The sequence below is a fragment of the Lineus longissimus genome, chromosome 14 (genome assembly GCF_910592395.1).
Source record: "Lineus longissimus chromosome 14, tnLinLong1.2, whole genome shotgun sequence".
NCBI classification, from domain to species: domain Eukaryota; kingdom Metazoa; phylum Nemertea; class Pilidiophora; order Heteronemertea; family Lineidae; genus Lineus; species Lineus longissimus.
Genome location: NC_088321.1, coordinates 15,191,174 through 15,210,836, shown reverse-complemented (window position 1 = coordinate 15,210,836; position 19,663 = coordinate 15,191,174). Strand labels below are relative to the sequence as shown.

Sequence of the window (19,663 nt, the reverse complement as noted above, 5' to 3'; positions counted from 1 at the left end):
CCAACATTTTGTTGTGGCGCATGAGACTCAGCTGACCAACATTTAAAACAGTTAGTCAGGATTTTTCATTTAGCTGACTGATTTCACTTATGCAATAAAGGTAATCACCAGGTTATCAAATTAGTCTTCACATGTTATTAAATGGGGCATGGGGTCCCCAAGGAGGGTCACTCAATCATGGATGGGGTCCCAATAAATCCACAGGCTGTTATGTTAAGAAGCGAAATGAATTTGGTGACTAATGAACGTTGGTTAATTCTTGCAAAACTGAACGAAAAATTATCAATGAATGATTCATGCAGTTTAGTCCTTATTCTGGATGAGGATTGATTTCTGATTGTCCCACATGAGAAAAAATCAGACCATTGATAAAGATGATATGTGTGACGTCATAGCTGACAGCGTAAATAAAGTGACAGAGCCACGTCACGTGTGACATCTTGTGGAAATTCGACAGATGTCACGTGGAACTGTTGAGTTTCTGGACGCCACCTGCCATCACATCATATCAATCACCTATCGCCAAACTTTTCTGATAATATAATATAATGCAATATCCTTTAGTTATTTGGCAATACTGATAATCAAATTGGCCCTCTAGTGGGACAACCAGGAACCAATCTAAGTCTAGCTGGTGCCAGTGTCCTCAAATATATCTACAAATTACAGCTGAAATTAATAGAATTCGTTAATTCAAACGATCAAGACAATAATTTGAAGTCGTTGGAACAGTTCTAGAAAACCTCGGCTTATTCTTATTGGACAAAGAACGGCAATGTAACTTATGAATATGATTTTGCAACAATAGTTGAACACGATTCTCTTCAATTGTTACTTCCTTAGTGTTCAAGTTACTTTTTAGAGCTTCACTACAGAACCTGGCCTACATCTCTTATAAACCTGGCTGTCGTCTCATGAAGTGTTAATCTAAATTACTTCAAAAGTTGAGTATAATACTCAAGGGTTTAAAATAGTTGTGACGATATGTCTTGCCCGATGCAAAGATTTCAGGAAATAGAACACAGATCGTAAGTGATAAACCTGTACATTTCATTTGCGTTTTGAAAATGAAAACTCCACTAAAACTGAAAATATAAGTTTTTACAAATTATTTCACGATTTTAACGAAAAATTTTCACGTACGTTCTCGCGGATGTTGATCCACTGGGAAGGTGATTGGCTTACGTGGGACTGGTCGCCGATATCTGTCATCGTCATCCGACCGGTGACCATGACGATCTTGACTCTGCCGACGATCGTAGGATGAGTCACCTGGAAGGGAGATTATGAGGAAGAAATGAAGGACCGTTGATTGATAGTTTGAGCGGGACAAACCAATGTCACTTTTCATGATCCTGCTCTGCACTCACTAAGTCAGTATTGCTACTGATGATATCGGTCCTGTTTACGTTTGAGAGTAGAAGAAATCTGTAGCAATCCTCGTCTTTTTCTTCTAATCTGAGTGCTTTAATGAAGTTGATTCAAAGAGTTACAAATACAACACAAAAACTATACCTAAAGTGAGCTAATACTTTTTTGAATGAAGCCCATAGAACGATGATCAGTCATAACCAACATTTGGATTTAGGAATAAATAAATAAGCAATGAGCAGAAATAAGTGTTAAGAATTATCAAACATCGACATTACTATTCATCGGAAAGCTCTCAATGAGCACTTTCTGATGGTACCATTTGTAAACCTATTGACATGACCATTCATTCGAAAGCTCTTGATGAGCACTTTCTAATGGTACCATTTGTAAACCTATTGACATGACCACTCATTGGAAAGCTCTTGATGAGCATTTTCTAATGGTACCATTTGTTAACCTAGTGACATGACCATTCATTGGAAAGCTCTTAGTGAGCACTTTCTACTGGTACCATCTGTAAACCTACTGACATGACCATTCATTGGAAAGCTCTGGATGAGCACTACATGCTGGTACCATTAACTATACAATTTAAGGTCAAATAAACAAATAAATCAGCAAAAAGCATAAATAAATTAGCAAAATAACCAAAGTACACAAACAACACTAATAGAGCATTGTAACCATGTGTACCTGTGGAGTGTGTCGAGTACTCACTAACAAATGAATTACGTCTCTTTTCTAACGTGGAATCACCGCAGTTTATATCCTGGGAATTCCGCGGGATCGGCGTAACCGTCATTGATGGGTCGCCATTGCCTTTATCGATGGATTTCAATTCCATTTGCTCATGGTGGATCCAAAGATCGGGCGGTTTGACGTCTTTTTGCGGGATCATTTTGCCTTTTGTTTTGCTAGAGGGTTTGTAGCCCGACCTGAAAGAGTTAAAGTTTTAGAATAATCGTTTTGAAAAATGCTTCAAAATTTTTGAGCAAAATGTAAACAAAATTGTTTTTTTAGCAACATTCTGAGGTCTCAATGCTTTGGGAAGTAGAGTATCACAGGTTGGGCTTCCAAAGGAGTTACATTTTTCACTTGTCGTGATTCAGGTATCACTTGGCCGTTTTTGAGAAGGAGCATATCTGTTGAATGATTCACGGGAAATCCAAGAAGTGATATGAGAGATTCTACGGACTTTGAATTCTTCGACCTGGACTATACACTGATCTGGAAACTCAGCGTGGATCATAATCAAAGAACGGGCGAAGGATCAGGTTGGAAGGACCAAACAATGATGGCATCAAAACTGAATCATATTGTCACTTACTTTCTGGGCCCGCCACGCGTCGACTGTCGTCTTTTTATTATAACGGCGACAATCGCAAATATTGCGATGACGGTGACACCGATGACGCATGCGATGATGATCCATAATATATTTGGTGATTTATTATCTCCACCAGCTGAAATGATGAGAGTTATAGGTGAGAGATGTTATATGAAAGCAGGAAAGGTTACCTTCCAAATACTTCTTTAAACGAGTGGATTCTTACGTAGACATTTCACAAAAATCTTAATTTTTTTACTCAAACAGGAAATTTTCGTAACTCGATTGAAGTGCAGGAAGCGCGTAGGTTGTGTGTACATTGCGCGTACCATAGGAACATTTGGGGATGTCAATTGTGATCGGGACTGTAGGTTTTAATTTCATGCAGTAACCTCTTGGAACTGAAGTTGAATTAGGAGCCATGCCACAAATTACAACACATTTTATAACTACAACAGAACATTGAAAAATTTGGAATAGTTTGAGTTGACGATATATTCCAAAAGAGTACTTTCTAGAAGTTATCAAAAATAATCACAACAGAACCACGAAGGGAGCATGCTCACAACAGTCATGAGAGATTTTAATTGATAACGTCAAAGACTGTAATATGAATGGGTACAAGTCTGATCATGCAAAAAAAACTACTTAATGTTGTAAGAATTGAGATTTGAAGGGGAAAATTGATCGGCTGACAAAATCAGTTCAAGTGCGTTCATCTCCTCACAGAAAGTACATTTTCTTCACTTGAAATCTGATGAAGGAATGGAACTGTCAACTCAACCAGGAGCCATCACGCCTCTTAAGGAGTCGGCACTTGTCCTGAATGACTTTACAGTCCCTAATCTTGATTTGTTTATTCTTCTTTTAAAGGAGGAGTAGGCTAATTTCTTTGAGCATTGTATTTTTTCCTGTTGCAATTTGCAATAATGTTTCAGCAAGTTTTAGAGATTTTATTCATGAGTTGTAGAATATAGTGTTACATTCCACAGCTGGCAAAGAGAAAACTAGTTTACACTACCAGGACATCAGCTCACAACAAAGAGTCCGCTCGTTCATTTTTATATGATTGTTGAATGTAGTTGCCGGCACATTTTAAAGGACCACTTTACAATGAAGAGGTCAATAAGTCTACTCCTCCTTTAAGACACAGGAACAGAAATGAAAACAGGAAACAGGCAAGCCACATTACCACTGCATGCCAAGGTACATACTACTAGCGCTACCTTTCTCCGTTTGAAAAACAACAGTGGGTGACATCGGGCCGTAGCCCTTACTATTCCGGGCCTGTATCTTGAAATAATACGTCGTATCGGGATTCAAATCTCGGATGGTCGTGGAAAGTTTATCGCCGAGGACGCCAGCGACGGCCCATTCTCTGTCCTTCCGTGTCGCATCGATCGTATAGAAAACCAGATAGCCTGAAATTGGGAACGAAATATGAGGTTTTGTACGAATGATTTTTTGGTCATTGATATAAATCACAGAACCCAAACCATTTTCAAATCCTGAAGTTCTGAAAGTTAGTTTAGTTTAGATAAGACGTACTGGACACGACAGTTCTGACATACTATTTAAAACATTTTTGAAAACTTGGACGAGTTCTAGACAGATCATATTAACGTATACATTCCGATAAAAGTAGTACTAATATTGATAACATTCAGATTTAGCTACTTGAACAGAGAAAGGACATTCCTCAGAAATTATCACACAAATTCTAACAGTTATTGTCAACCTTTGTTCCTAACAAGAGGCCCAAGAGCCGGACACTCTGCTTGTAGATTATCGGAAGAATATTTAGAACACTTTCAACATAATTCTAAATTTACTTGTCAATAAGGCATGATTTTCAATTTCAACGTTCACTATTTTAGTCACAATGTTAGAAAACACCACCCAAACACACTTCTACCAGAAAATTGGACAAATTGACAATGTGTTCAACTCTCCCGCAAGGAGTCAAAGTGAAGACCTCAGAGTTGAAGAGTTGAAGATAAAAGTTGTTGTTGTTGTTGTCTAGGTGTCAAATATCTTCATTGTCTATCTGTTGTCAACTATTCTTCTGCCTTAGCTACCCTACCCTTATAATCTAAGGGCATGTGTCAAGGCCATCGAATGCATGCATGCGTCAAGGCCATTGAGCGCATGCATGTGTCAAGGCCACTAAGTGAGTGCATCAAGGCCATTGAGCGAATGCGTATGCGCCAAGGTCAAAGGTCCTTTTCAAGGTAATTTTTGCGCATGCGCCAAGGCCAAAGTAATTTTCAAGGTCAAAGGTCATTTTCTTGTGCAAAGTCAAGGTCATTTTGCGCATGCGCCAAGGTCAAGGTCATTTTTGCGCATGTGCCAAGGCCAAGGCCATTGAGCACGTGCGTCAAGGCCATCGAGGGCATGGATCAGTCCAAATTTGGTGTATTGAAATCTGGACAGATTCATTTTCAAAAGGTGTTAATAATTGTATGAATGAGATGTTCATGTCACTGTTTCTGTGCAAGTGCAGTCAATTAGGAGCAAAGAAATAGTGCGAAGTGATTGGCTGAAAGTGGAGGAAGTGCTCAGAAGGAGAGAGATGATTGGCTGATAGTTAGGAAGCATGGCACTGATTGGCCGATAGATTCGAGATATGATCTTTGATTGGTTGATGTTGATGAGTGGCATCCAATAGAATGTAGCAACACAGATGACATTGGGCTATGAGAATCTAACACGGTTTCTGATTGGTCAGTAAGATAGTAACACAGATTCTGATTGGCTGATGCCTTCTAACACTGATCTGTGATTGGATAGTTGATAGTTCAGAAGATACAATATCAAGAGTGATAGCCTTCGTGTTAACCAAATAACCTGAAACCGAAGATGTGGTATTGGAAATTTCAAAATTCAGATTTCTCTTGAATCAGAATTTTCCTTCATCCTAAATTGGGACTAATCTAGGGGAGGTGTGTGTGGTCCTGTAGTCAACTGATATACAATATACAGGGTGTCCCCAAAAATGTTAAACTATTTCTGCTTTGGTTACTTCAGTGAATCTGAACACGCTGCATTTCTTTTAGGCCTACACAATACCCTCAAAACATTCAGACTAGAATTCACCAACGCAGAAAAGACTTATGTATTTTCGAAACACCCTGTATAAATTGAATTGCAAGATAAATTGGTTTCAAGTATACGATGTAACGAAGTGTGAATTGTTTTTTCTATGACCGCTACACAGCACACAGAGACATAACAGATGGACGGACAGACAGACACGACCACAATTCAGGAGGAGGGTCGGGGTCTGTAGGGTGGTGCCCCCTATGGAGGAATGATGTACCTAAGGAGAGTGGAGGAGGGAGTGTGTAAGATAGGAATCTGACATGTCAAAGTAAATTTCATTCGGGCTGCTCGATTGAATTTATATCCATTTATCTCAATATTAAAAAAAATTCAATTCTAAATCAATTTTATACGTTTGCATTTGAAACCGGTAGTTAAATTCATTTAATAAATTTTGATTCTTACGGTTCATTTTCAAATTGACATATCATATCAAGGTCAATTTAAATTCCATTTTACGCAGTTTTTTTAGCTACTTTACTTCAATTATAGTTACTACTAGTACTACATGTATAATTTACTTCAATTATAGTTACTATTAGTACTACATGTATAATTTACTTCAATTATAGTTACTATTAGTACTACAAGTGTAATTTACTTCAATTATAGTTACTATTAGTACTACATGTATAATTTTTTAACTTTTTTCAATTTCACCAAATCAATTAATTCCTTTCGAAATTGAAGTTGAAATGTACTGGTGCAAAATCTGAAACAACAGTGTTTAGTATATGTGCTAGTGTTGAAAACAACATTTTGTGTTATTGTGAAATTTTTGTTTAGTATGTGCATGTGTGTATGTCATTAGCAACATTTTGTAAACTACATTTAGTTAGTTCAAAAGATTGTCTAAAACTTGTTAATGTGGAGGAATGGTTAATGCATTTGGATACAGTGTTTTTCAAATAAGATATTGGCACACGAACAGAAAAGTTTATTAGTCAAAATATTACGAATAGTTTTGTTACTTGAGTATTACCAAATATTACTCAAGTTGGAAAATTATCGTCTAATAAACTATTTGTTAAATCTATATATTTTTCAAACAAGAGAGCCATTTCAGTTCTACAGGAAGGTTTTAGCTTAGAATTGAGAATAATTGGGAAGCACTTTGAGAATGTTGTACACACTATAAAGCGCTATAGCTTAGACTTGAGAATAATTGGGAAGCACTTTGAGAATGTTTTACACACTATAAAGTGCTATAGCTTAGACTTGAGAATAATTGCAAAGCACTTTGAAAATGTTGTGCACACTATAAAGCGCTATAGCTTAGACTTGAGAATAATTGGGAAGCACTTTGAGAATGTTGTGCACACTATAAAGCGCTATAGCTTAGACTTGAGAATAATTGGGAAGCACTTTGAGAATGTTATACACACTATAAAGCGCTACATAAGAACTTGCGTTTATTTATTCATTTACGAGGAGTTCTCAGCACAAAGTCGATTTTGGTTGTAAACTATTTAACTGCCTGATCAAGCATACCTAAGCTTTCTACTCTGTCCGGAGCCTTCAAGTCAAGCTATGCAGATTAGGACTCTCAAACCCTCCCACAACAGGGACGGGCCGATACCGACTTCCGGAAATCTGGGACAATCTTCTTTCAGGCATGCGTAAGAAGTGATGCCACACTCTGATGAAAGCTCTTGATAGAGTTGAAAGCTTAGGCACGCTCCTAAACTTTTTATGCAGTAAAAATGGTTTAAACAATTTACCAGCTGTATATATGAAACTTTTCAAAATGATCTTTAATATTCGTTAGTAATTCAATAGGAATTTCTTTGACATGCAGACCATATCAAAACACACTCGACACTACCAAGAACCTAGTTGAGATGCCTATAATCGGTACAGAAATACGACGATCGCATTTTGTAACTTTTTTATCTTCTTTCACCGAAGAGTTCGTTCCTACCTGTAACATCTTCTGTAAATTACGGCAGCGTTCGGGGATAGAAATTAAGAACGCAAATTCGTTAAGGTGGGAAAAATGATTGTGGGGGGGATGTTGGGAGGGGTGATGAGATGACGAGAACGGAATTGGTCTAATGAGGCGAAGAAAAAAAAATTAATGAAAACTAATTAATGAAGAAAAAAATTATATTATAAGAAAAAATTTCAGTTGGGGAAAAGTGAATATTTCTTTTTAGAGAAATTCAAAGAAATGTTTTTAAAGTTAACTGTTAGCAGAAAACCTTCAAGATGGAAATGGAAAGACGTTTTCTTGTGGGTTAAATTCCCAGGTGACACATCGGATTAAAACCGCTTTCTCGCCAAGAGCCTGGCATTCGAGGTAGGAGTTTGGACGTAAACAGTGTCTCATGGGCCAAATCGGGCAGGCCCTTTCATTGGGATGACACTATAAACAAACTTTACTTTTGTTATACGTTTGTAAGTGTCAAATTTATTTTATTCTTTCAACTACTGCAATGTAGACCCACCCCATGAGTCATGCTCTTTAGACTGGTTATAGTGATGTGCAGATAACTATTCTATTTCCAAAAATCAGGAAACAATAAAATATCAGTAACGTTCGTTAGTTCTGTGAGGTATTGTTATATTTCCGAAAGTCGTGAAGAAAGAAACGATCATTTAGGATCAGAAATATATTGAAATGATTAAACACATAGACAAGAAATGAGAAGAATAGTTTGAAGCAAAAGGAACACATTTTGGGTGAATTATGAAAAATCAATGAACGTATTTTTTTGAAAACTATGCCAAAATGAATGTTGGTTAAAAATGGGTCTAAAGCGTGCAAGGCAGAAAAATAATTGGAACTATCGGAATCGAAGCGATAATGTGCTGAGGTCAGCGAAATTGTTTCGAAGTTGACATACATGGAAATCGGGTAATTGGCAGCCCAGTGCAAATATGGTTCTGATGTGCGAGAAATATAATCTGGATGCAATTTTCACAGGCAATGGGATAGCCAGGGATCATTCAATCCATTGGATTTCTACTCCATTGCCTGTGAAAATCATAGTTCTTTTCAGTTTCTGTGTTTAATGTGCCCAAGCCTTGACATTGGATTGAAGGCCGGTTTCCACTATAACGAGAGATCATGCTGCTTTCACAGGCGTTGGATTAAATGCAATGTAAGTTATCAGCTCTGGCCAGTGTAATTGACCACAAAGCCTGTGAATGCGGCAAAACTGCCACTTTAAACTGCTGTAGTGAAACCAGATCTGAACAAACACACAAGTGCCGTCACAACAACCCAAAACATAATTCCTAGTAGAAATCCAAGGCTACACAACCCTAACTAAACCCTACTGTCATGCACCTAAAACAGGCCGCGGTAAATTAAGTGCATCCGCGGTAAATAAAGAGTATCGGCGGTAAAACCAGGAGTATCTGCATTCCCTGCTGGTTGAACAAAAATATCCGGCATGCTGGTGGAGAAATGAAGATCTGGGTAGAAATGGATAATTCCGGCTGAAAATGTAGACAGCAGTGGATTTGGAGGCAGAGATTCTCTCTCAGGAAAGCTGGAGTCAAAGAATTTCATAGAGAGTTTTGAGTTCAAAAGGATAACCAGGTCAATCGCTTCACCGCAGTGAACCAAAAATCTGACAGTGCTTCCATCTGATGGGAGGGTGATGAACTGCTAATTGGAAAGCTCTTTCATCTTGTGGCACAGTGATGAACAGACAATAGAAAGTAGTTCTAGTTGATGTCCAAACCTATTTACATGACCATTCATTGGAAAGCTCTCGATGAGCTCTTTCTGCTGGTACCATTTGTTAACCTATTGACATGACCATTCATTGGAAAGCTCTTAGTGAGCACTTTCTAATGGTACCATTTGTAAACCTATTGACATGACCATTCATAGGAAAGCTCTGGATGAGCACTTTCTAATGGTTCCATTTGTAAACCTATTCACATGACCATTCATTGGAACGCTCTCAGTCTGCTCTTTCCAACTACACCACTCATTTCATGACTGACTGTATTTTTAGGGGGGTAAAATCACACTTTTTCAAACTTTTTTTGTTTCAAAACTGCCCGTTCGATGGCGAAGGTGACTTCAAATCTACTGCTGTCCAAGTAGGGTTAAGGTGAAAAGAATGATAACGTAATATAGGAGGTGAACTCAGTCGACAGGTGGAGTCTGAAAAGGGGAATTAAAACTGTTAATTGTTAATAAATTTGCAAATCCATGGAACAACTGGGCTCAGTTTGAGATCCTTTCATCGTAATGAGACCAGTTGTGTTTCATGATGAGCATTCCAGTAGCCAGTAACCAGTAACAGTTGTCTTTCCGAGCCTGTTCCTTGGTGTATTTGGTTGGCTACGGCTGTCTACGGGGTTGTTGGTTCAGACCAATGATGTATCATCATGTAGTCTACAAGGAATTGTGGTACTGTGCTTATTCACATCAACAGACTGGTATCTCAGTTCGTTGTAGCATGGATCATGTTGCTCCAGCCCAAAATACTGGTCTGTGGTATGGCTAAGTTCCCCAGAGTCATTCAGAGGCTGCCTCTAATGGCCAGGCCAGTGGCCTCTTGCCTGTGTCTTTTAAGACACTGAATTACACCACTCCACACATTACCAAGGTAGGAGTTGAAAGCATCCCATAGATACCCACTAACTTCTTACTTTCCCCAAATAATGAGGTACAGGTATGTGATGAAGACCTTTTGGGTTTCATTCTAAGACAAAGTGACCAGCAAGCCGTTCCATGTTTTGCAAACAAAATAAGAAAAATCAGTAAATATTTTCATTCATAAATGGTGGAACACATGAGGTCCTGAAAAAAGAATCACAGTAGAATCTGTCAAAACTAAGCCAAGCTAGAAGACTACCGTAAAATTTTGATAGGCATTTACTTTTCTCGCGTTGAGCGGGCATTTTGTAAAACTGTTTACGAAAAAGCTTGGTTTGACAAATTCAACTGTGTTACAAATTATCGCAAATCCATCTAGCATTCCGCATGCAGTTATGGGACAAAATCGATTCAAACACAACACATTTGTTTGTTTCACAACATAGGAACGGGTTCAATGATTATGTTGTCATGGTAATGATGACATGTTGCCATGGCAATGCTGATGATCCTCCAATCAGGTGACAGGATGATATTTACAATGAATGAAATGGTTGGTTATAAAATGATGGAAGGAGAGAAGGGGTCGAATCAGTGTCGAATGCCAAGCCTGTAGCTAGCTTCTTGGAGCATCTGAAAAACACTTTTTTGTGGTTGTGGGGAATTTGCAATTCTATTTGTCAAGCATATTCTATTTTCTGAGAACTTCACTGGTCTATGCTTTCATTCTCCAAAGCAGTATTCAATTATTTAAAAAGTTTGACCTGTTCAATGGATTTGAATTTCATGTTCATTGTCTATAGTTTCACCAGTGTCCGTAATGGCTTCTCCAGGACGTTGTTCTAATCTAATCTGGCACCTTCCCATGAGGAGACACAGCAGCTTAACCTGATGGCACACCTGGGACCAGGCAGTGAGGGAAATGCTGGCTAGCTTCTCACGGGAAGTTGCGAGATTGATGTGAACAAGACTAGTCCTGAAGAAGACTCAGTGGAGAGGGTGGCTTTGCCGAAATAGACTGGTAGCGTAGGTTCGAGTTCACAGGGAATGAGATGGGGTTTGTTCGTCACAGGGAATGAGAGAGCGTTTGTTCGTCGCTTGGGATGTACACCACAAGACATTGACGAGACATCAGCGGCAAGAGGGGGACAGGAACACAGGGGAGTGATGAAGTCGATGAAAATTGAAACCTAACCCTTTGGGTTTCTGGATATAATGAGAGAGAAAGCTAATTGACAGGTGCCAATCACCAAAACCATCTAAAGTGGATGCCAAAAATCGTCAAAGGATTTTAGTTTCAACTGTCGAAGGATTTAAGTTTGAAGAAGTACATGAAATATCCCATGCAATGAAGAAAATTGGTGCTTATTCCGTGCATTCCTGTGTTTTTGCCACTATTGCTTTCACCTTTTTACAAAACTCAGCAGAATTGGAAAGAAAACTTCATGGCCATCACTGTATGATGCTTCCTATCAATTTTGAAACGCCGCAGAATCGTTTACAAGATTCAGCAAATTGAAATTCAACCAAGATTGCTAAAATTCAACAAGGGCCTGGATTTTAGTGTTCAAATGTTCCACAAATTCCAGAGATCGATTTTTTTGTTTCTTTCCAATTCTGCATCATCCTCCCTCTTCCTGCTGAACATTTAACAAGACACACGGACAATCCATCAAAACGTGACAAGCACAATAACACTGAACATCCAATACATTTCACACGAAGAACATACATGTATATGGTCACATTATCGTCATGTGTTTCTCAATACTCTTTAAATTTCACATTCAGTAGAAATTTTCAGCAGAAGGTTTATGGTACCATCACATGGGGTAACTCTGACCCCCTGAAGGATTTGTTGTGATGAGAAACACCTGTAACTGGGTGTTCAAAGTCACCCCATGTGACGGCTCCCTAAAAACTATCACGATTTCTCAAATAACCTTCCCAAAAGACGCAGCTCAAAACTAATTTTCATATCCTGATCTTCCTATAAAAAGGGTCCGGAAATTATTTCAAATTACTGAGGAATCAAAAAGGGTTTAAAATATGGTGGGCACAGCACATCATTCTTTACACCACCAAGTTTCACTGTAAAAACTTGATCAACTAATTTGAAAAGTGCAATCAAATGCAAGGTGTGATCCAATTCTGTAAATTTTGAAGGAAAACACAAGAAAATCATTTTCTGGTGACCTACCCGTAATCTGTCCGTTTGGTAACCTTGGCGGCTGCCAGTTCAGGGTCACGGCCAGTGGCATGTCATCTATACCGATGGGTGTCAGGTCTCGAGGAGCAGAGAATGGTGCTGTAATGATAAAACAATTTCAAAGATAAGTATTCAAGTGATGGTGAGGTGACCTACTAAATCATGTTCTGTGTCTGCTCTAAAAACCCTGACAAGATTACTATCTTAACAGATACTGGGTGGAGAGCTTATCTAGATCTGGAGTAGGCCTACCCTGTCAAACAGAGCCCCCCCCCTCCCCCTCTCTATCACTTGAATATACCAGGACCAACAAGAATCCAACCCCGGACCTCGGAGATGACAGATGTTGTCTCCATTGTGCCACTGTGACAGCCCAAATCATCAGATTACCAGACTATCTTTTAACATAAGGCAACGGCATCAAAGACTTGTTGTGATCCACCCCTTATCAGCAAAACATCACCTCGGGGACAAATCTGGCCCAAGATAACCGGTGTATCACTACATATTGACATCCAAACTCAAGCCCTCAATGCTTTGGATCGCCCCCACTTCTTCCCGAACAAACAACTTAAGTTGCCAAATGAAGTAAGACTGGAAAGAAACTGTGGAGAACACTGCATGAATTTCTTCTTCTTCTTTGGATAATCCTGTCCGTCAGGCTTCACGCTTTTGAGGAATTTGCCCAGACTGCTAACTTTGTGACCTTTCCAGAAGTAAGAATTTGCGACGGCTAATATCAATGTTGAGAAGAAGTAATCAACATCGATCTTACCATCCTCAAAAGTTGCGTTAACGACGCTCAAACTCCATGTAGATTTCCTTCTCCCCTTGATCACTTTCACCATAAACTCATACTGCTGATTTGGCCGCAGATCATCGATATGAGCGTTCAAATCCGTCGAGTTGACGTATCTGAATTTGCGGGTGTTTACAGGCGTGTATCGGACCGTGTAGTAGCGGTTGTCGGTGATGTGCTGGTTGCGGCCGAGGGTGGTGTCAGACCATGTGACCAGGATCGTGTTTGGTGATAGGACGATTGCTCGGAGGCCGACAGGAGGGATCATTGGGGTGGCTGGCTCCGGTGCTGGAATAAGAAAGTAGGAATTAGTGTTTGTTTGTAGTAACTGGGTTCTTCATGCAGGCTGATGGTGAGGAGCCTCATAACCTAGTAGTTAACACTGCTGGCTACCACACAATATGGCTTGGGTTCGATCCCAAGGAGAACCAAGGACTGTTCTTCCCGAAGAATTCGCCCGACTTTAAAGGAAATAAAATTGCCCTTCAAATGAGACAGTTCCTTGTGTCTGGTGTCTCTACCAGGACAAGAACAAGACCCTACCAAGTGAGAAACGTGAGTAGCTTGCGTGGACTCTACCTCTGGTTGAACACAGAGTCACTAGGCCAATAAATCCAGTTGGCACAGAAAGGAGTGGCATGAAATACTGCACGGAAATACTTACTCGTTTCCTCCCTAGTAATGACTGTCTCGTATATCGGCCGGCCATCTCCAACTTTGTTAAAAGCTCGCAAACTTATAACGTATTCGGAAGCAGGTTCTGCAAAGACAAGGGAACGTATCTCACAGTGAAAGAGATTTGAAAGTCTGTTAGCAGGACAGGTGGACCATCAGGGCCGGTTATTCAAAGCTCTGTTATCTACTAACATTGGATTGGCGACCGCAAAACCACTGCTATCTCAGCGTGCTGCCAAGTTTGTACCATAAGGCTTAGCTGCTGCCAAGATAGCAGAATCTCAAGGACTTCGCCATAGGGTTCTGCTAAGATTTAGCAGCTCCCGAGGGTTCTGCCGAGTTTAATAGCAGTCACTAAACCTGAACGGCCGTTTAACTAAGCAAGATGTGCCTCAGCCTGCTGGATAGCATCGATACAGTTTATAAGCCTTCCTTTTTGATTCACCGCATAACAAATACGACACTTGAAACTTACTTAAATCTTCAATGGTGTATAATCTCTGCTTGGCATCAAGAACTTGGCTATAGACATCGGGGATGCCAATACCGTAGCCGAGGGTATACCCCCGCACTTGGATGTCAGAGTTGTGGGGCGGTGTCCAACTCACAACGATGGAATTGGTGAAGGGCCGGACTCGAAGTGAGCTTGGCTGCCCTGGAACTTTGGTTTCTGTAACAAATGAGATGCTTTAGCGGAATGCAAACTCTTGAGGGTTTTCCCATTACAGCGGGCGAGTGAAGGATAGAGTTTTGCGTGAGAGAGCAAAATGAGATCAAAACTCAGTATCAAAAAAAAAAATAAAAAAAAATAAATAGAATTTGTAAAGCGCTATTCCAGGTCACCCGGCTCAAAGCGCTACTTCCTCTATTTTTTGAAGTGAAGATTGAACAAGTGTGTTTTAAGAAGGGATTTGAATTGGGTGAGGGTCTTAGCAGATGTAATTGCTTTGGGGAGTCGATTCCAGAGATAAGGGGCAGCCACGGAGAAACTGCGATCCCCGTACTTTGATTTTGAGCGAGGTACAAGGAGACACTTTGAACATGATGTCCTGTCTCTAATACATCACTTCAATACCCTAGTGGCAGTCAGTACCATATAGCGATGGCTGAGTTTCCCTGGTTTCCTTTTGGTCATGATGCAACACTACACTCACCATCCCTGTCTGTTGAGAACGTTGTCGCAGCCTTCCAATCGGTGGCCGGGCCTGACCCATTCACGTTAATCGCGGCAATCTTTATATGGTACTTGGTACCGCGGTCCAACTCCGTCAAAACATACAAGCGTCGATTTCCGTCTGTCGTAGCGGACTTTGTGCGCCCTGATTTAGCTTTCTTGAACTTGATCTTGTAACCTGTGATGACGCCATTCTGGAATTCTTTTGGCGGCGGTTCCCAGCGGACTATAACGCTCTGAAAAGACAAAGAGACGATTACAATAAACTCACGGATGTATTGAGTGCATCGTCATCTTATTTTTGTTCATCTTATTTGTTGACTGGCACAGTGTGCCGCATAAAGTGGTGCCGTGTTAGACTTTAGTGTTATAACACGACATCACCCACAGCAGGTCACACAGTTACAGTCTATACAGAATTCACCTCTGTTAGCAGTACGACCTCTCAATTGGGGACTTGATTTCAGTTCCAAAAGGGTAGTTTCAATTTCACTTCTGTAAAAGGACACCTCACCAATGTGGACAGCATTCGTCATTCCCAAGAGTGTCCTTACTAGAGAGGTTCTATGACGTCTATACACAGGTACGCAGGATTAGGAGTAGGAAGCAACTCACTACTCCACAAGGAAATTAGTTTTGCCTGAACATCATCAACATACCATAGAACTAGCAGTCTCTAGTGTGACATTCATCGGCGTATCGGACGGTTCGGCCGAATACGTCTTGGCCGCGTAATCCTCGGTACTCATTCCTCGGCCGTTGCTATTATAGGCCACAATCCGAACATTGTATCGCGTGAATGTTTTCAAATTGGTCAAAGTGTACCCAGTGCCAGTCACATCGATATCTTTTTCTTCTTTGGCGTTTACTTCATAGTAGTACAGTTTATAATGCGTGATGGCGCCACCCTTGGTGTCAATTGGCTCGTCCCAATCGACACGGATGCTTCTGGGACTTTCGACGACCACTCGGACGTTTGCGACGGCGCCTGGGACGTGGACTGTTGGAGGAAATGTAAATGTAAATGCATGCAAATTTATGTTAATTTATGAAAATATATGCAAATATATGCAAATTTATGCAAATTTATGCAAATATATGCAAATATATGCAAATATATGCAAATTTATGCAAATTTATGATACTTGCTCATTTATGCACTTATACCCTACTTTAATCATTTTGGAAAAGCTGGGTAGCTGAGTGTCCACTTGGTGTCTCGGACTACAGGTGGTATGTACAAGATGATGGAATATTCATTGTTTGTGCGGAGTATTTACACCTGTTGTGTCAGGTGTTCCCCATGTAACGCCATGGGCATGGATGTGTTGATGTATGCATGGAACAGTGCCGTTCAAAATTAACTGCCATGTAACTGCTCTCGCAAAATAAATCTGAAATATTTCATCATGCTTTTTGTTGAGTACTGTTCATGCAGAGAAAATGGGATTGAACTGAATCTATCCCTGACATATTTCCTTCAAGAACTGAGAAGCTGGGCAGAGAAATATCAACTCTGGGGGACTGTCCAATCAAAACAGCCACATTCTGCATCACGGAGATATGAGCCAATCAGAAAGCTCTACTCTTTTGAAAATTGGTTTGTGGAAATTTCAACCAGTTCTTGAAGGTACATGTAGGTTTTTGGGACTACTGCAACATTTAGCACTTGGCAACAATGTCACTATCAGTCCATGAAGATTTAAAAAGATATTCTACTCTACTTTACAGGATAGAGGTCAATAATTTCAGATCTATCGACCTATTCCATGCATACACCATTCAACTTAGTAGTTTCGATATTGAGGAATTCAGAGGTTTATAAAAATATTTCTGCATGGAAATATATGTTAATTTGCACAAATATATGCAAATCTATGCAGATTTATGACACTATTTGCTAATTTATGTACTAATGCCCAACTAGTAGTTTTGATACTGAGGAATTTAAAGGTTGATAAGCTAATTTCTTTGTTTTGTGTAAAAAGGGCAGGCAAAACATGATGTGAGAAGTTGAAGAAGTATTAAGCCAGAGAACAACATAAATATTTGAGTTTTTGAAAACAGAAGTAGGCCTTGTTCTTGCAGGACTAATCACCTCTGAATATCCTCAACTGTTATTTCTTACAAGCAAAAAACTTTTGAATAAAACTGGGAATACTTTTTGTGTGTCTGAAAGAAATTACTGATATGAGTGGAATTTTGTGGCAGTATCTATTGTAGTGCATATGTGAGGTAGAGGATTTCTGGTTTGAAGAAGAGCGATTGCTTTTCAGGATGAGATGACTTTCAGGAGAGATGAAGATGCTGTCGAACTCTCAACAATAAGATTTAGATATTTCAATCAAGCCATATGACGCCAACATGAAAAATTTCAAATTTTGTTCTTTTTTCTTCAAATTTCATCTTCTCCCGAAACTGTTACAAACCTTCTGGTTGCGTCTCCAGCTGCGTGTTGGCGAACGCCGTCCCCGGGCCAAGGCGATTGTACGCCAAGACACGGAATTCGTACTTCGTAGCTGGTTTCAGATGCTGGATGTTCGCCTCCGGTGATGTAGTGTTGAGGACACGCTCCCTGGATAAGATGAGGCGATACAAGTTCTTTATCTTTTGAGAAACATTGGTCACTTTTGATGCTTCGGTGCAAATGGCGATCCGGTAATAGGATCCCAAAGGGTGCCGCTGAGTTTCAATAGGGTATGCATCAAAATGACATAAAACTCAGCCAAAATTGACGTCATGTCTCTCTCAGAACAATGAAATACCCTAGTGCCAAGTCGAGGTCGCTGTTATTTTGCTTGGGCTCAATTCTTGGGACAGGAAAGGTCCTACATGGAGTTAGTGAGAAGGTGTTTTTTCAGGTTGATGTCATCACGTCGATTGTTTCGTATCACTGTTTCTAGAAATACCAGATATGAAAGACACACCTTCGCTACATCATTCTCGTATCAAAATCTGTCTAGTAGGCCTACATCTTAGATGCCTGGATGACCGAAAGCGTACACTAGCATAACTAGACCTCTACTCACCTTGCCGAGCGCTGTTCCTTCCAATACACCGAATAGGCGATAATCTCAGTCGGCCCGGTACGTTGAGGAATCTTCCACGTCAACGTCACAAAACGTGTCGAGACGATCACCGGCTTAAGATCCATCGGCCCCGACGGTAGATCCTCCGTTTTGGCCTTGGTGTCACCTACATTATTTTCGGTCGTAAGGGTGGGTTGGGTCGGTTGAGATGTGTCTGTGTGTCCCGGGGGAAAACGAACGGAAAAACAACAAACTAAAACCAAGCTGACAAGCACATGCATACAGGCGCGCCTCCTATACCACCGTGTGTGAACTAGGGATGCTTCGCGCAGCAGCGCAGGTGGCTAGACCTAGCGTCTAGCTTTGATAGCAAACATCGCAGCAGTATCGACAGAATTAGATTTTGATAATTTTGGAATTTAGTTCCCACAAATTTACCCAACAATTCATCATCTCCAAATATAGTCTAATTGCATTTAGGAAACTGTTTATGTGTTTGATTTGTTTTGGAAGTTACTTCCTTACGAGTCAACCGAAAGCCGAGACCCCACAGGTTGAGAGCTTAAAGTGTAGAAACCTTCTCAGCAGATAACAAGTCGACTAATGGCTTCTTTTGGCCCATTTATGTTTCGCTGGCCATTCCCACCAAAAAAACCCACGCTGTCTATGAAGGTCGTCATTTACATTGTGTGACATCACAGGATTGAATATTTTGTGAGATCGACCTCTGTTGTGGTGAGTTGCGTCATTTTTCGCCAGTGCCTGACCGTCGGCAGACCAATGACGTCTTTTGGAGGACTAAACATGGTCTGTTTTCGTTAAAACCAATATGGACATGTATGTTTTGGGCGCAGAGACGTGTTTTTTTTCTTGAACAGACATATTTTTTGTATTGCTGTGTTTCTGTCTATCAGTCTTTGTCTAAAACTATTCTCGCTATTCTATCTAAACAATGCATCGCTAAGTTTTCAACAAGTTCATTTCTACATTCGTCTACCATTCATGAAAGGGTTAAAATAACTAAACATCGCATTCGCCAAAAAATTTTTTAAAGACGGTGTTGTTGTCATCATCTGATGACATATAAACGTAACCTTATAGGTCATTTAGGTTAACGATTAAATTAGAGCTGTGGTGCATTTAAAAAAGCCACTGCTTGGACTGCTGATGATAACAACACTGATGATGTCATAGGTCTGTGCACCAGAAGTGATGATGTCGTAGATTAACAACACCAAAAGTGCTGATGACATAGATTAACTAAACCAAAAGTGATGATGTCATAGATTAACTACACCAAAAGTGATGATGTCATAGCTTAACTACACCAAAAGTGATGATGTCGTAGATTAACTTCACCCAAAGTGATGATGCAACAGTTTTGTGTACCAAAAGTGATGATTTCAGAGGTCT

At 40.1% G+C, this 19,663-nt stretch overlaps 1 protein-coding gene across 14 annotated transcripts in view; it reads right to left on the bottom strand.

The window, feature by feature from the left end:
• LOC135498546 (neogenin-like) overlaps nucleotides 1-19,663 on the bottom strand; it is a 139,836-nt gene that overhangs the window by 11,784 nt on the left and 108,389 nt on the right. For 9 of the 14 annotated variants that reach the window (XM_064788809.1, XM_064788819.1, XM_064788817.1 and 6 more), the window contains 13 exons: nucleotides 18,251-18,464; nucleotides 17,651-17,796; nucleotides 15,881-16,221; nucleotides 15,202-15,457; nucleotides 14,523-14,717; nucleotides 14,037-14,132; nucleotides 13,349-13,660; nucleotides 12,565-12,672; nucleotides 7,725-7,736; nucleotides 3,916-4,122; nucleotides 2,702-2,837; nucleotides 2,068-2,309; nucleotides 1,144-1,272 (listed from right to left, as the gene is read on the bottom strand). In XM_064788809.1, the coding sequence (XP_064644879.1) occupies nucleotides 1,144-1,272; nucleotides 2,068-2,309; nucleotides 2,702-2,837; nucleotides 3,916-4,122; nucleotides 7,725-7,736; nucleotides 12,565-12,672; nucleotides 13,349-13,660; nucleotides 14,037-14,132; nucleotides 14,523-14,717; nucleotides 15,202-15,457; nucleotides 15,881-16,221; nucleotides 17,651-17,796; nucleotides 18,251-18,464 (2,394 nt within the window). The remainder of the gene's footprint in view (nucleotides 1-1,143; nucleotides 1,273-2,067; nucleotides 2,310-2,701; nucleotides 2,838-3,915; nucleotides 4,123-7,724; nucleotides 7,737-12,564; nucleotides 12,673-13,348; nucleotides 13,661-14,036; nucleotides 14,133-14,522; nucleotides 14,718-15,201; nucleotides 15,458-15,880; nucleotides 16,222-17,650; nucleotides 17,797-18,250; nucleotides 18,465-19,663) is intronic. The other 5 variants (XM_064788814.1, XM_064788812.1, XM_064788816.1 and 2 more) reach the window with 5 other exon arrangements.